The sequence below is a fragment of the Vipera ursinii genome, assembly GCF_947247035.1.
Source record: "Vipera ursinii genome assembly, chromosome: 9".
Lineage (NCBI taxonomy): Eukaryota > Metazoa > Chordata > Lepidosauria > Squamata > Viperidae > Vipera > Vipera ursinii.
In genome coordinates, this window is record NC_139523.1 from 17281539 (window position 1) to 17297728 (window position 16190).

The 16190-nt window shown below is 43.9% G+C and overlaps 1 protein-coding gene across 1 annotated transcript; it reads left to right on the top strand.

The window, feature by feature from the left end:
* The first annotated feature begins 9218 nt into the window (after positions 1-9218).
* On the top strand, positions 9219-14686 carry HSPB6 (heat shock protein family B (small) member 6). Its single transcript, XM_083369662.1, has 3 exons — positions 9219-9507; positions 11290-11412; positions 13281-14686. The coding sequence occupies exons 1-3, from the start codon at positions 9313-9315 to the stop codon at positions 13470-13472; spliced, it is 510 nt and encodes a 169-aa protein (XP_083225788.1). The 5' UTR covers positions 9219-9312; the 3' UTR covers positions 13473-14686.
* Positions 14687-16190: the final 1504 nt, after the last annotated feature.

Here is a 16190-nt window from a genome sequence, read left to right on the forward strand (position 1 = left end):
GATTCACAGTCGTGAAACTAACTTTAATAACTGCAGTGATTCGCTTAGCCACTATGACAAGAAATGTCATAAAACGGGGCAAAACATAACGTCTCACTTCGCAAGAGAAATTTTGGGTTCAGTAGTGGTCATAAGTCAAGGGCTATCTGTATATCATCTCACTGAGTATATAGCTCCATTTCCATGCTAGCTAGGGATTGAAAGCTGACCTCTTTGGAAGGTGCCAGAATGGAAAAAGCCACCGTCAAGTAGTGTTCTCATGGTATAATTGATAATTCAGTTTTTTATGATTGCAAAATTGAATGATTGATTATTGAATTATCCCACTTTCTGGATAAATTAACCTGGCTTGGGTTCATACCATACCAGGGGTAGGCAACCTTGGCTCTTTTATGACTCGTGGACTTCAACTCCCAGAATTCCTGAGTGAGCCATGCTGGCTCAGGAATTCTGGGAGTTGAAGTCCACGAGTCATAAAAGAGCCAAGGTTGCCTACCCCTGGGCTAAGCAGTTAAAAAAGTCTAACAAAGGATAAGGTTAGGCATGATTCACAAGTTGTATGAATGCAGGTGGGATTTTTTTAAAATCTCTTTCTGAGGTGAAACATACCTAATACTCCTCCCCTGTTTTCCCTACCATAACAATCCTGTGAGGTGAGTTGGGCTGAGTCAGAGGGACTGGCCCAAAGCTATCCCAAAGGTGCTTTTTCATGAGACAACTGGACTTCCTTTGTTTTTTCCTTGAAGACGTTTTGCTTCTCATCCAAGAAGCTTTTTCCGTTCATGTTCTTGGTTGGGAAGCGAAATATAAATCATATATAAGATTACAAGAAGAAGGCTTATAAGAATAAGCTAAGAAGAGGCTAGACCAGGGGTAGGCAACCTTGGCTCTTTTAGGACTCGTGGACTTCAACTCCCAGAATTCCTTAGCCAGCATGGGTGGCTCAGGAATTCTGGGAGTTGAAGTCCATGAGTCCTAAAAGAGCCAAGGTTGCCTACCCCCGGGCTAGACGGTCACTTGTCAGAGATGGTATAGTTCAGGGGTAGGGAACCTTGGTTCTTTTATGACTGGTTCAGGAATTCTGGGTATTGAAGTCCACAAGTCATAAAAGAGCCAAGATTCCCTACCCCTGGTATAGGTCCCCCTGCTTGAGCAGGGGGCTGGACTAGAAGACCTCCGAGGTCCCTTCCAGCTCTATTCTATTTTCAAATAAAAAGAAGTCCAGTTGCCTCTTGCAAAAACACCTTTGGGACAACCATGAGCTGGATGACTGAGAATCTCCATAGACATTTGGTGCAAAGGTGGTTTTCATGCTTTAAAGCAGGCCCAGAACTCAGTCTCTTGGTTTCTAGGCCAGCAACTGCTGTCTTTGGTGATAGTTATATGTAACGAGGGCAAGACTCAGGGCAGATAATATCTTTGGTGGGCTTCTGCTTTATAAAAATTACATTGAGCCTGTTTTACCACTTTCACTATGCATTCCACCTCTCTTCTGCCTCAGGGCGGTAGAGAATTCTGCTGCTGATACCTTGCAGTTGTGATTGGAAGCGACTGGAAAATCCACAACTAATTACTTCTGACAGCCTTACGTAGGTTTGTGGGTTTCACTTGCTCATACCCGCTTAAGGGATCGAAAATTGGATGTTGTGTTGGCAAAGGGCAATACTTTTTGCCCTAGCATAGACGGTGGCCTTCAGGTTTGTGCACGTTTGGTGGTTTTAAGTAGAGCCAAATGACACAACTTTAGAAAAATGGTTCCGATTTGGCAGATGGCTAGAGTTATAAGAGCTGCAAACAAAATTTGCTTTCCTGTCATGCCACAAATCTCCCTGGCATGTCCTTTTTAAACCCATAACGTGTGTTGGCAAGCCAAAGGCAACAGAGCTAGAGACACTCTGATTTTCACTCCTTCTTCCAATCTACCAAATGAAGTGGTTCATAAAAATCACAAAAATGGGCAGCTTCTGCCAATGCAAAATCAGGACCAGGATAGCTATAATCTGAGTTTAATTTTTGGAGCTGAAAAGAGCTTGTGAGAGAAGCAGCAGAGTGGATACAGTTGTGTCACAAATTTTGGCATGGTATGATTTTCTCCTTTTGCTAGATATGGGTGTGTCCTTATTTTCATGAAAGCAATACGGGGATTGTGTTACTTTTTTTAGCACAGTGTGGCTATCTTTATGGTGACACAAGACTTCCTTTGTCAATTCAACAATGATCGTATCTGCTGCAGGCAACAGCAAAACAGCATGCCTGGGCTGTGTCCCACATCCGTCCAAGCAAACATAGTGCAGAAACCTCTGCAAAACACAAATGATCCTCCGAGACCAGGTTAATATAGTACAGATACCCTTCAGACAAAGCTGAGATTATTAATCTAAAACCTTGATTACCCTGGAATCTTGGATGCCCTTTCAGTTTTTTAGCATGCTCTTTTAAGACAACTATTTCCTTACAGTGATCCTCAGTGAAACAGCTCAAACCAAAACGGGGTGTTCTTCAATCCTGTTGGGAGTAAATGGAACTCAGAAGCTTCCCTAGTATTTTGAATCTGCTTGATTTTTGCAAATGCTAGAAGCGGCTATGAGCATTTATGCTGATGCCGAAATTTTCAGGAATCTGTAGCCTGTGCAGAATTTTGAAGCTTTGTGCGATGTTTCAGAAGTTAAACAGGAATTTTTTGATTGCTAGGCAAGAGCTTAATTCTTTATCCTCTGCCCTCTCACCCCATGTGAGGGAAAATGTTGCGAGAAGGACATTGCCTGGATGTGCGGGTATTTCTGATGTAGGCCATTATTTGGCATTATTCCCATTGTGAAGAAGAGAGACTCAGCACCGATTTGCCATAACGTCTCAAAGATGGAGGATTTGAATACATGACTCATCCAATGTAATATTATCCACTGACAATTGGGCAGTATAGTGTGCTTGACTAATTCTGTAATGTGATTTATACTTCACCATAAATGGGTCAAATTGAGGTACCTGGTGAGCTTTGAAGTAGAAACATTTCTCAGTTTTAACCAGCAATGCCAGCAATTAAACTTCTGGTAAATCAAAGAGGTAGTTTCAACCCAGAGCGACGGCAAATTATACTTCTGCTTTATTTTCTTCTAAAACTGAAGGCAACGGTGGTACATAATTCTGGATGACAATAAAAATGACCGCAGTCAATGACCAATCCATAAAGCACCTTACATACAGAAAACTGATATTGATTAACCAATTAGGCACTGTAAACAGATCAATCAGGCCATCTGTTGCACATTTCTCCTATCGCCTAAAAACACCTGGCCACTTTTAAGGAAATAGAACCATTTGAATCTGAAAATAAAACTAAAATGACCAAGATATTTAATTAGGTGGGGGGTTATGCTTCATGGCAAGGGTGTGGTATAGTGGTCAGTGTAATAAAATAGGTTTAATGCTTTCAGTTACTCCATCACATGGGCGAAATTTGAATTTAAATGGAATGTCTTTGTATTTACTTGGAAGTGCTGCAAATTAAGTAAGAATGTGGAAGATCAATAATTTGGTGGGAGGGGTTTCAGTGGAAACTCTTAAATAGATGGGAAAAAAATGTATAATAAAAATCAGACATATACCGGGTATTTTTTGTTGCTATTTACTAACTGTTGGTTAAGTGTAGACATTTCCTCCCACAATAATCCTGTGAAGTACAGATAGTCCTTGACTTAAGACAATTCATTTAATAACCATTCAAAGGACTGCAGCACTGGAAAAAAAGTGATGATTATTGCAGCATCCTGGTAGTGACATGATCAAAAGTTTGGTGCTTGACAACCACCATGTATTTACAACGGTTGCAGGATCATGTGATCACCATTTGCAAGTTCCCAGGAGGCTTCAAATCAGAGAAGATGGATTTGGTTAATGATTGCAGTGATCTGCTTAATGACCATAGCAAAAGGGTCATGCAATCAGGCATAAATCACTCAATGTCTGCAAAGTCCCCAAATTTGAGGATTCTCGGCTAAGGGACTATTGCAATAGAAAGTATGCGTGATAGAGTCTTCCTCTTTTAGGTGGATCAGCGTTTCTTAACCTCAACAAGTTGAAGATGGGTGGACTTCAACTTGCAGAAATCACTGAGGAATTCTGGGAGTTGAAGTCCGTCCATCTTTTAAGTTGCTGAGGTTGAGAACCACTGCAATAGACTGGAGGCCCTGAGGAAAGACAGTAGAGGGAAGGACTAGAGAAATCAGCTCAGAAGGCTTACTACTTAGCATTGTAATTTGTTCTTAGCATGTTAGAACGGTAAATGCCTTGGCACAAAGAAAGCAGGCTTTTGCACGAAAGCGTAAATTAAAAATTCATCCAGGTGTGTTCCTCTTTCAGAGCTTTAAAAACCTGTACAAGGATTGCTTGCTTGGCAGTTTAAGAAAGCTGTTTGCTCCAGGGCTGGGCAGAACAGTATCAGCCCCATGTGGCTTGACCTGTGGGAAATTGCTTCATGACATGCTCTAACAGATTTAGGATGAGAACATGACAAAATTGTGCAGTTTGAGAAAGAGTGGAATTGTTGTAGAGCTTCCCCCCCCAATTATATCAAGATTGTATTATTTTATAGGCATGTCGCTGTAGAGATTTAGACCAAACATTTTCCCTGGCCTGGAAAATCAACGTTGGGTCTACTGTATGGATAGTCCTCAACTTACCACCCTTAATTTAGCAAGTATTTGAAGTTACAATGGCACTGAAAAAAGTGATTTATGACTGGTCCTCAAAATTATAACTGCCACAACATCCGCATAGTCATGTGATCCAAATTTGGGCACTTGGCAACTGGCATGTATTTGCAATGGTTGCAGCGCTGTCATAACTTTGAACAGTTGTTAAATAAATAGTCATAAGTTGAGGACTATCTGTAGTGGAAAGATGAGCAAATGGACTTAACAGTCTCTCCTTGTGTACTCTGGAGTCTCTGCTGTTGCTATTGAACACTGATCTCACTATTTGGAGAGAGAAAGCAGAGAAAATTGTAGGCAAAATTGTAGGCTCTTTGAGCTATCTGGTCTGGACTGAGGGGTTTAATGTTTTTAAATTGTGATTTTAATTTTTTGCGGCTAGACTTAATTTAATTTTATTTTAATTTTATATTGTTTTTAAATTTTGCCTTGTAAACCGCCCTGAGTCCTTTGGGAGTAGGGCGGTATATAAACCGAATTAATAAATAAATAATAAATAAAATCATATAGTAAAAAAAACCCTAAGCATCCATAAAACCCACAATATCATAAACTATCCAAACTCATTTTAGCCAGATTTAGGAAGCTACACAGCTTTAGCCATGGAGTTTGCAAAACATGTTTACTCAGTTAACAATGGTTTACAGTACTGAATTAATCAACTGCCTGGCTTTGCCATACACACCGCAATGTAAACTGAGCAGTTATGTGGTTGCTAAGAGTCAACACCAATTTGACGGCACATAACCAATGTTGGGTGAACCCAACCATGCAGTCTCGGCTGGCTTTATGCATCCTTGAGCTGAGTTATATTCCTTTGGATTAAAAAAAGAAAAAGAAAAACAGAATTAAATTGCTTCGGAGGAGTTTGAATGCGGGCTTGACATGATTCAGAATCTCAAAATATAAATTGCTCTCATTCAGCCTGCTAAGGTTAGCTGCTGAGTATAATTTTACTAAATTAACCCATTGGTCAGGCCAACATAACATGCTAAGGCTAAGCTATGAGCAAAAGTAATAAAATAACATTCGTCCAAACTGACACGTGTTCTTAGTGCTTCTACTAGGTCTATTTTTGAAATGGTTAATCACTGTATAAAGATAGGTGGTAAATTAACATGTATGAGCCAGGTCTGTATTGACGTGCAGGGTTTAAATGAAAACAATATGGCAGACATACTTACTTGTTTCCAGCAAGCCTCCCCATATTCATCTCCCAGGTAGGTCCTGTTTTCTGATACTACTTCCAAGGGTGTCTACATAACCACCCTCTGAACAGAAACTGCTGAAGTTGCTAATTAAGCCGGCTATGAGATCTCTTTGATCAAGCAAAGGTTGTGTGAGCAAGTATTTTCCCTTGCCAGCAGCGAAACACACGGTGATTTGGGCTTCATCTTGAGAACGACAATTGTTCTTATCTTGGTCCTCCAGTCCTACCACCCAGAATCACAGGTCATTCTGACTGAGGCAAGGGGGAATAACACATCTGGAACACATCAAGTTGGGGGGGTGAATGTACTCCCTGAGAGCCATCTGGCTTCTTGTACTGTTGTTGGAGAAGGTAGGCTTGGAGAGAATGTGGCACTATTTCCCTAAAGTAAACGCAAACTTTTGCTTTAACAAGGAGTCGTTATGCGGTGACCTTGTTTCTTAAAATGGTTGTCAGTGTGTGTCACCGTGTTACTTGGTTGCAGGAAGCCCACTTTTTTTTTGTAACAGTTGGAAGGGACTTGGAGGTCTTTTACTCCAAGGGTAGGCAACCTTGGCTCTTTTATGACTCGTGGACTTCAACTCCCAGAATTCCTGAGCCAGCTGGCTCAGGAATTCTGGGAGTTGAAGTCTACGAGTCATAAAAGAGCCAAGGTTGCCTACCTTTGTTCTACCTCTTGCTCAAGCAGGTCTTGAGCGTGTTGCTCCCGTTTTATTCCCTTTTGGTTTAGTGGTTTGTGTTGTTATACAAAGCTTAATACGTAGCAGGGGTGTCCAACCTTGCCTACTTTAAGATTTGTGGATGTTAACTCCCAGAATTCCACAGCCAGCTATGTTGGCTGGAGAATTCTGGGAGTTGAAGTCCACAAGTCTTAAAGTAGCCAAGGTTGGACACCTTTGTTGTAAAATGTTTCATCAATAAAAACTTAGAATGAAAACTCTTTCCATACCAAAATAATTTATTACACAGTCTTGACTTTTCTGCATTACAGGCACTGGTTGGGTACACATAGTACGCTTAACCTAGTTCCAGAATTACCCACTGTATTAGGATATGCTAAAACTGGCCAATGTTAACCTTGATTAGTTTAGGTGTGGATGAGTACGCTGCCTGAACTCTGGGCTAGTTTGATTATTTATGAAGCTTATAATTTAGCCCTGTGACTTTGGGTGGCGCACACAGTTAAAATAACAAAAACCAAACAATCAAAATAATTTAAAAACAAAACCATAAAAATGCAATTAAAAACTATAAATAGAAGAAAAGACACAGGAGTCACAGGAAAATTTCCAACACTTAGAAACAATGGTATCACTTGGCAGCCTCTGCACAGTCCATGAGATCCCCAGGCTTGATGACAAAAACAGATTTTAAGGGCTTTCTGGGTGGTCAGTCAGAAGAAGGCCAATGGGTGGGTGGGGGGAGAAAAATGATGTCCCACAGGACAAGTGCCACAACAGAAACCCTTCTCTTTCCTGGAATTGCCAGGTGAGGCCCATTAGTGCAAACCTTGAAAAGTGTTAAGATGGGCATATTGTATGACCCTCTTTTACCGGTCTACTATAGAGAGCATCCTCTCGTATGGTATTGTGGTTTGGTATGCTGGTCTGACAGCCGCGGACAGGAAAGTATTACAGAGGGTAGTGAGCACAGCACAAGGCATTGTGGGTTGTCCCCTGACACCACTGGATGACATCGCCAGGGCTCGTTGCCTTGGAAGAGTGAGGAAGATTCTCAGGGATGACTCACACCCTGGACGGTATCTCTTTACTCTCCTACCATCCGGTAGGAGATATAGGAGTATAGCCAGCCGCACCAACAGGCTGAAAAATAGCTTTTATCCGTGGGCTGTTAGGCTTTTAAATGGGACATAATCTTATGCAGAATTGACTTGGGAGGCCGGAGTGTGGTGTAGTTGGTTCACGTAGTGTGGTGGGATGGAGGGTTTGTTGTCACTGTGTGTTGGGGGGGAGAGCAGGGGGGGAGGCTCAGCTAATTTCAATGTACACATGTTGTACTTTGACGATAAAGGTTTATTATATTATTATATTATCACCACAGCTGGTCATTTTGGTGATGCTCTCCTTTAAGAAAAGCTGTTTTAAAGAAACGATAAAATCATCCTGCAAAAGGCCGAGTCGCAGCCGTCTCTTGACGCTGATCCACCTGTCGAAGAGCAACGGAGTACAAATAGATCAAGTTACGGCGACTACGACTATTATCAGATTTGTGTTGTAGTACCCCGGATGGCCTCCAGATGGCAACATAACCACCTGCCGCCTCCTAGCGGCCGTCCCCTCTTCGCAGTCCGGAACCGCGCTTCTCTTCAAAAATCTCTCTTAAAAGGGCAGGGCTCGCTCTTTTTCCGCGGGTGCTTATTTGGCCTGTTCCCCGTGCATAAAATAACGTCTGAAATGAGCTAGGGGGGAGGGGAGGAAAAAAAGAAAAAAGAACGACCCCTTTTTCCAACCCCCAATCCAGGCTTGCAAACAGCCTGTCCCATGCACCGACCAACTTTCCCCGTGTCCGCTTGCGATCACACTGCCAAACTCTCGCACCGAGCCAGAGAAAGACACAAAACACACACACACACACACACACACCTGTCCCATGCACCGACCAACTTTCCCCGTGTCCGCTTGCGATCACACTGCCAAACTCTCGCACCGAGCCAGAGAAAGACACAAAACACACACACACACACACACACACACACACACCTGTCCCATGCACCGACCAACTTTCCCCGTGTCCGCTTGCGATCACACTGCCAAACTCTCGCACCGAGCCAGAGAAAGACACAAAACACACACACACACACACACACACACCTGTCCCATGCACCGACCAACTTTCCCCGTGTCCGCTTGCGATCACACTGCCAAACTCTCGCACCGAGCCAGAGAAAGACACAAAACACACACACACACACACACACACACACCTGTCCCATGCACCGACCAACTTTCCCCGTGTCCGCTTGCGATCACACTGCCAAACTCTCGCACCGAGCCAGAGAAAGGCAAAACAACAACAACAACAACAACAACACACACACACACACACACACACACAGCTGGAACAGCTGCCACCGCCACCCCAACTCTCTTTTTGGACTCGGAGGAGTCCCGGCTCTGCTGCTGCTGCTGCTTCCAGACGAGCGGCTCTCTGGCGGGGGGGGGGGGGCTGAACTCCGCCGGCCGAGGCGGCGCGCTGGGTCCGGAAGAACCGAAAACCTTCCAGCGAGTTCCAGACGGGGGTGGGCGGACCGGCGGCGGCTTCTATAAAAGGGACCGCCCAGGCGCGGCTCTCCGTCTGCGTCTTGCGCTGCAGTCAAGGCTCGCTGGGTCGGTATTGCTGAGCTGCTGCTTCTTCTTCCTTCCTTCCTGCGCCATGGACATCGCCATCCAGCACCCCTGGTTCCGCCGGCCCATGGGCTTCCCGTCGCTCTTCCCGCCTCGCCTTTTCGACCAGAGGTTCGGAGAGGGGCTGATGGAGACCGACCTGCTCTCGGCCACCCTCTGCCCGTATTACATGCGCTTCCCACCCATGCAGATGCCCAGCATGCCGGAGACCGGGCTCTCGGAGGTGAGCGCAGCGCCGGAGCCTTGGGGAGGGGGGGCGGCGGGGGGGGCAACTGTAGGGTCTCTTCGGGGTTGGGAAGGTCTTGGGGAATCGGCTGGAGGTGCTGAGACAGGGCTTGCGTCGGGTGTGCGCGTGTGTGTGTTTGTTTTTGTTTGTTGGCTCTCCGCTGGCCGTGGACTCGCGTGCCGAGGGCGCCGTGGGAATGGGGCTGCGCGCATCTAGCAGCCGAAGGGGTGAAAAGGTCTGGGCCGATGAGTGAAAGGGAGCGGGGTGGGGGTGGGGGGAGAATCACGGAAAGACTGCCAAGCGGAATGGGAGAGTCCGCTGCCTATTATGGTAACGTTCTTTTCCCTGCCCGAGCTGAAAGGACAATGCCAACCCAGTTGCCCGCCGGGCCAGAAGCCTGGCATACACCCGCCCTAAAGGCGCAGAAGAAACACTATCCTGTTGGATGGCTGCCTGCCCTTGCCTTAGCTCCCTTGACTAGAAAGCCAGCCGGGAACGAGAGGAAAGCTGTTCCTTGGTTGGATTGCGACTTGGCTTGTGAAGTCAACGAGGAGCCAATTTGGCTTGTGTGAAGTTCAAACCACCTATGGTGGCTTGTCAGTCATTGGATAAGGTTTATGGATTGCAAGAACATGGCCAGCTGCAGTTTCTTCTGTAAACTATGGCTTGGTGCACTCTGCAAATTCACCTGCTTGTTACATTCACAATGCTTTTTTTCTGGAGAAGGATGGAAGATGTTCTATTATCTTTTTCCCCCCAAAAATCCTACTGTGGGGAACCCTTGGGGTGCAGAGCATCTAGTCTTCCCCTGGAGTTTGACTTCTTGCCTTCTTTCCATGACTGAACGTGATTAAGGCAGTGAGGAGGCCCTTAGATTAGTTTCAAGGCATCCATGCCAAACTTTTAAAGCCAGAAAGCAGCCTGGGGAAGCCATTCAAGTAACGTTGTTACTTGTTTCTGCAGGATGAATTGGCAAATGCAAATGACTGGGTGCCCCAATTGATGCAGAAATTTGGTGATCAGAGTTGTGGAAACTCTTACAAACTCCATTTGTAAATCATTTTCTAACTTCAAAGACTTGGACTTTTAACAACTGGATTGTAGCAAGAGAGGCAGGGATGGCTGTTGCCTAGCGGCATAGACCACGGTCCCACCCTATATAACCTAGCGGTTGGTTTCTGATTGGCTGTTGTAGAGAAACAGATGCCCTGCAGCTGCTGCATGCTTGTAATCTGCGCACCTACGAGTCACTTGCACACTCATGTTTTCTACTCTTCTAATGCTGGATTTTCTTGTGAATGATAGGGAAAAATCTTGCATTCTGCCTGTTGCTGGGAATGATGAGAAATAGGATTCAGATATGATTTTGTGGAACTCTGACCTCAAACCTGTCCTGGTAGCTTTCAGGTGTAAAAGAGCCACAAATTTATAAACATGAAAGTGTGTGTGTGTGTGTGTGTGTGTGTGTGTGTATAGACATAAAGTTGCTTCTGATTGTGATTAAACGATGGATGGAAACTGTTTCCAGTGGAAATGCCTTAAAACAGGCATGTCCAACCTTGGCAACTTTTAAGACCTATGAACTTCAACTCAGCCAGCCATGGGGAATTTTAGGAGTTGAAGTCCACAGGTCTTAAATTTGCCAAGGCTGGACACTCTTGGCTCAAACCAATGCAGTTTTATGGTATGCGTCTGCTGAATTACCCCAGCAAATATTTTCTGCTAGATTCAGAAAAGTTGCTAGTTTCTCACTCACTTCCCCCCACCTACTGTTTCCAGATGAAACTGGACAAGGATAAGTTCTCTGTCCTACTGGATGTCAAGCACTTTTCACCGGAAGAGATAAATGTGAAGGTGGTAGGCGACTACATTGAAGTACATGCCAAACATGAGGAACGTCCGGTACGTAGCTTTTTAGGCCTTCTGCAGTTTACATTGTTAAAAGATGAGATTGAGGTGGGGGAAAAAATAATTTAAAGCTGAATTTTTGAAACCTGTGTGTTTAACCTGGAACTCAAACTGAATTTACATCACTCAGCATTTTCACACAAAGATGTGTTTAGGATGATGTGAAAAGGTGGATCTTACACAAACTGCTTAATCCTAGCCTTGGGTTAATAAGCTACAATTTATATACTGGTAGTCTTCAACATACAATTGAGCCTAAAATTTCCGTAGTTGTAACATGGTTGTTAAGTGAATCCAGCTTCCCCATTGACTTTGCTTGTCAGAAGGTCACAAAAAATGATCACATGACCCCAGGACACTGCGACCGTCATAAGTACGAGTCAGTTGCCAAGTGTCTGATTTTGATCACATGACCATGGGACTGTTGTAATGTCAATAAGTGTGAAAACCGTCATAAGTCACTTTTTTCAGTGCTGTTGTCATTTTGAATGGTCACTAAACAAACTATTGTAAGTCAAGGACTATCTATATTCATCTAATCTGCATTCAGACATTTAAACCTGATGACTTAACGTGATGCCTTGATTTTTCCAATATGTTGAACCACAGACCTTATTTTTGCCTATTTAGCAGTTAAAGACAAAGGATGCATTACAGCTGTGACACAACCCGGTTTGGGTTAAAAATTTGTTGCTTTTGGCACCAGCGGAATATTTAAATTTTGGGGAGCTCTTTTGGATGCTTTCCCGAAATATCAACTATATATAATTTGTAGATTTGCAAAAGGGCTTCTTTGGTGACTTTGGCCTTTTACAAAATCCCCACTTCCCTGAAGGAAAGTAACAAGTTTGTTCTTTTTTCCAATCTGCTTCTTGCTTGTCCCACCCGGAACCAGGTGGACCCAACGCCTGAGCAAAACTCTACAATGCCGCAAGGGTTCTTTTTGTTTTCTGATGGTGCCTAGGGATGGCGTGAGGAACCATGTGGGAGTTGAGTCAATAAAGATAGTGATGGAAATGTTCTTTGTAGCAAGAGCATGCCACGGTTGTTGTTTTTTTAAGATGCTTTAATTCGAAAAGGTGGGTCAGGCAAGGTCTGATTGCAAAAGCCTGAAAACTTTGCATGTCGAAAGATTGCCCTGTATAGGTAGTCCTTGATTTACAACAGTTCACTCAGTGACGTTACCCAGAAAAGTGACTTATGGCCATTTTTCCACACTTAGTGACTGCTGCAGCATCCCCATGGTCATGTGATCAAAAATCTGGATGCTTTGCAACTGCTTCATATTTATGACGGTTGCAGTGTCCCAGGATCATTTTGCGAAGGTTGGACAAGCAAAATCGACGGGGAAGACAGATTTGCTTAATAACCAACATGTTGCCAACTTAACAACTGCAATGACTCAAGAAGCCACGGATGGAAACCAACCAAGGAGAGAAGCAACCTAGAACTAAGGAGAAACTTCCTGACAATTAGAACAACTAACCAGTGGAACAACCTGCCTCCAGAAGCGGTGGATGCTCCGACACTGGAAGTTTTTAAGAAGAGACTGGATAGACATTCGTCTGAAATGGTATAGGGTTTCCTGCCTGAACAGGGGGATGGACTAGATGACCTCCAAGGTCCCTTCCAACTTTTTTATTATTATCACCTCCCAAAGCAAAACGTTTATGAACATGCAGATACTTAACAACTGGGGCAGGAACGGTTGTAAAATGGGGCAAAATTCACCTGACTGTCTCTCTTAGCAACAGACGTTTTTGGGCTCTGTTGTGGTTGTAAGTCAAGGAGCTACCTGTAGTATCGGGCCATCTCTTCCCTGTTTCGCCATTCATTTGTCTTGTGTTGCTCTGTTCTTACAGGACGAACACGGCTACGTCTCCCGTGAGTTCCACCGTCGCTACATGATCCCCAAGGGGGTCGATCCAGGAGCCATCACCTCCGCTTTGTCTCCAGAGGGGGTGCTCTCCATCACTGCCCCCACCAAAACCCCTGCATTGGAACGGAGCATTCCCATCACTCGTCAAGAGAAGCCAGCTGTCACTGGAAAATAAAGAGAGAGGCAACCTGGCCCAGAATTTTTCATATGTTTCCCCCCTATTAGATATCAGCATTGTGAGCTTGGACTCCCCTTGCTTGTAGGTACAAGGTTGTTCACACTTAAGCCTTTAAGGAAGTGACGTTCCTTTCCTACCTTGCTAAGTGCTGCTGGGATGCTGACAGCAAAGAGACCGTTGTCGTAAAATTTCAGTCCACCTACCGGAGAAGAGCGCCATTTTCTTCTTCCGACTAGAACCATCTTTCTTCCTTTGCAGGCTTACTCTGTACCACTCTTCATGTTGAAATGACTTCCTTGTATAAACACCCATTTGCAATAAAGTGCTTTTTGCTTAAGAGCCAAACGTTGCCTGAGGGATACTTGCCAATAAACGTGAAGCTATTATCCTATCTTTAGGGGAATGGAATGGAGCGCAATTGCCCATGCAGCTTGAAGTGAAGTTGCTGTGGGGTGTGAATGTGGTTGGAAAGATGAATGTTTGATGTTCTAGAACTGTGAGGGATATTACAGAGAAAGTAGGCTTTTCAAAAAGGCCGGGAAGGTTCGCTACTTGCTGCTAGAATTTGAGCTATGAAATGAGGTGTCCCTGCACTAAATTAGCTGTGCTTGGACTGCAAGGTGGCACGAGAAACTAACCAAGTTGCTATGCAGTTTATATGGATCAAATCTAATTACCGGTAAGAGTCTCCTGAGCTTAAGTACTTCATTTCAGGGACATGTGTGCACAGCAAAGAGAAACATTATGGATTACAGCCGGGGTCTCCAAACTTGGCAGATTTAAGACTTGTGGACTCAAGTTGAAGTCCAGAAGTCTTAAAAGTTGCTAAGTTTGGAAAGCCCTGGAAGTGGTTTGTCTTCTGGTTTGTTTTTCCCCCCAACTTCCACTCTACCATATAACCCAGACATTTCCTTGTGTTCTCTCACCAAAGCACTTTCCAAGCCTTGACCATTGCTTAGCTTTTGAAAAGTAGAGAAACTGATCTGGTTACCTGTTTTTTTATTATTATTATGGTATCCATTCTACAGCAGAAACACATTTTTAAATGCTACATTGCAATGCAACTATTATTGACTGGGTGAAACAGGTGGATCTGTTAAAGTTGAATAAGATTAACAGTTTTGGGAGAAGTTTGTTTTTAGACTCTTGTCATTCTTGCTACTCGAGTGTCTAACCTGAGACTATAATTACAGAATAAATTATCATGCACATTTCATTTCACAATTTCTCTGCTAAATAATGATTGTTATCAGTGAAAGGATGTTGAATATAAGCAGCACACAGAAATAGTGATGCTTGACCTGCCCAGCTTGATGGATTGTTGATATTCCATCAAGTTGGTGTTGGGTCTACCAGCTATTTCAATAATTAAGGCATGTGCTCCTTGATTTTTTATTAAAAGAGCTTGCATATCATTTGCATTTTCAGTTGTCATGCCCATGCTGCAAAGTTGGGGAGAGTGAAATCCGTGCTTTGTGAAAACGGATCAAATTTCCAGTTAATGGGTAAAGGTTCCCCCGCACATGCATGCTAGTCGTTTCTGACTCTAGGGGCCGGTGCTCATCTCCGTTTCAAAGCTGAAGAGCCAGCGCTTGTCCGAGGACGTCTCCGTGGTCATGTGGCCGGCATGACTAGACGCCAAAGACGCACAGAACGCTGTTACCTTCCCATCGTAGTGGTGCCTATTTTTCTACTTGCATTTTTACGTGCTTTCGAACTGCTAGGTTGGCAGGAGCTGGGATGAGTAACAGGCACTCACTCTGTTAAGCGGCACTTGGGATTCGACCTGCCAAACTGCTGACCTTCTGATCGATAAGCTCAGCGTCTTAACCCACTGAGCCACCGCATCCCTATAGTTAATGGGTACAATTGTGCAAAACAAATCCTGTGGATGATAAACTAGGACTTCACATAAAACGTTCCCCCGTTGTTGAAATTAAGGAGAAGGAATAGGTTATGGTCTTCTGCAGAAAGGGGGCAGGGGCAGGGAGTGGGATAGGTGTAAATCAACAACCTTCCTTTATAGATGATAATTCCTAGCTCCCATGTTGAAAGGAAAAGAAAATGCTTTTTGTTAATGAAGTAGAGAATAAAAGACTTTTGAATTGTGCCAAGGAGAAACTTGGAGCCAGGTCGATGCAAATCATACAACCAGGTACACAATGCCCATGAAAGGAATTATTTCTTGACTGTGTTGGTACTTGTCTACATTAAGTTTAATGAGCACATCCAAAAAGCTGATCTCCACCCACAATTAGGAATAGAGATGGTTTTCAATTGCATTCTTTTCTGAATGGATTGTAAAGGAGATGGCTTGGATTCAAGACAAATTAGGTGTGGCAAATCCAATGGAAAGCTACCAAAGTTAAAAATTTAGCCAATAGTGAAAGCACATATTTTCAAGATACAGTTCTGGGGCAAGTGTTGGGCTGGTGCCTGCCTTTTGCGAAAAAAACCAACATGCGATTTGGCATATTGTTTATCTGGGAGTTGGCCAGACTGTCCTCTTAATATTTGGTTTTGTTCTAAATGTGATTACAACTTTCCCTATTTGGCTTTTGCTGTATAGGCAGAACACTGCTCTACATATTTATCTATAGATTTTAAAGTGAATTTCTAGATCCATAACCTTGGCAACATTAAGACTTGTGGACTTCAACTCCCAGAATTCCCCAGCCAGCCTGCCAAGGTTGGACACCCCTGATCTAGATTCTT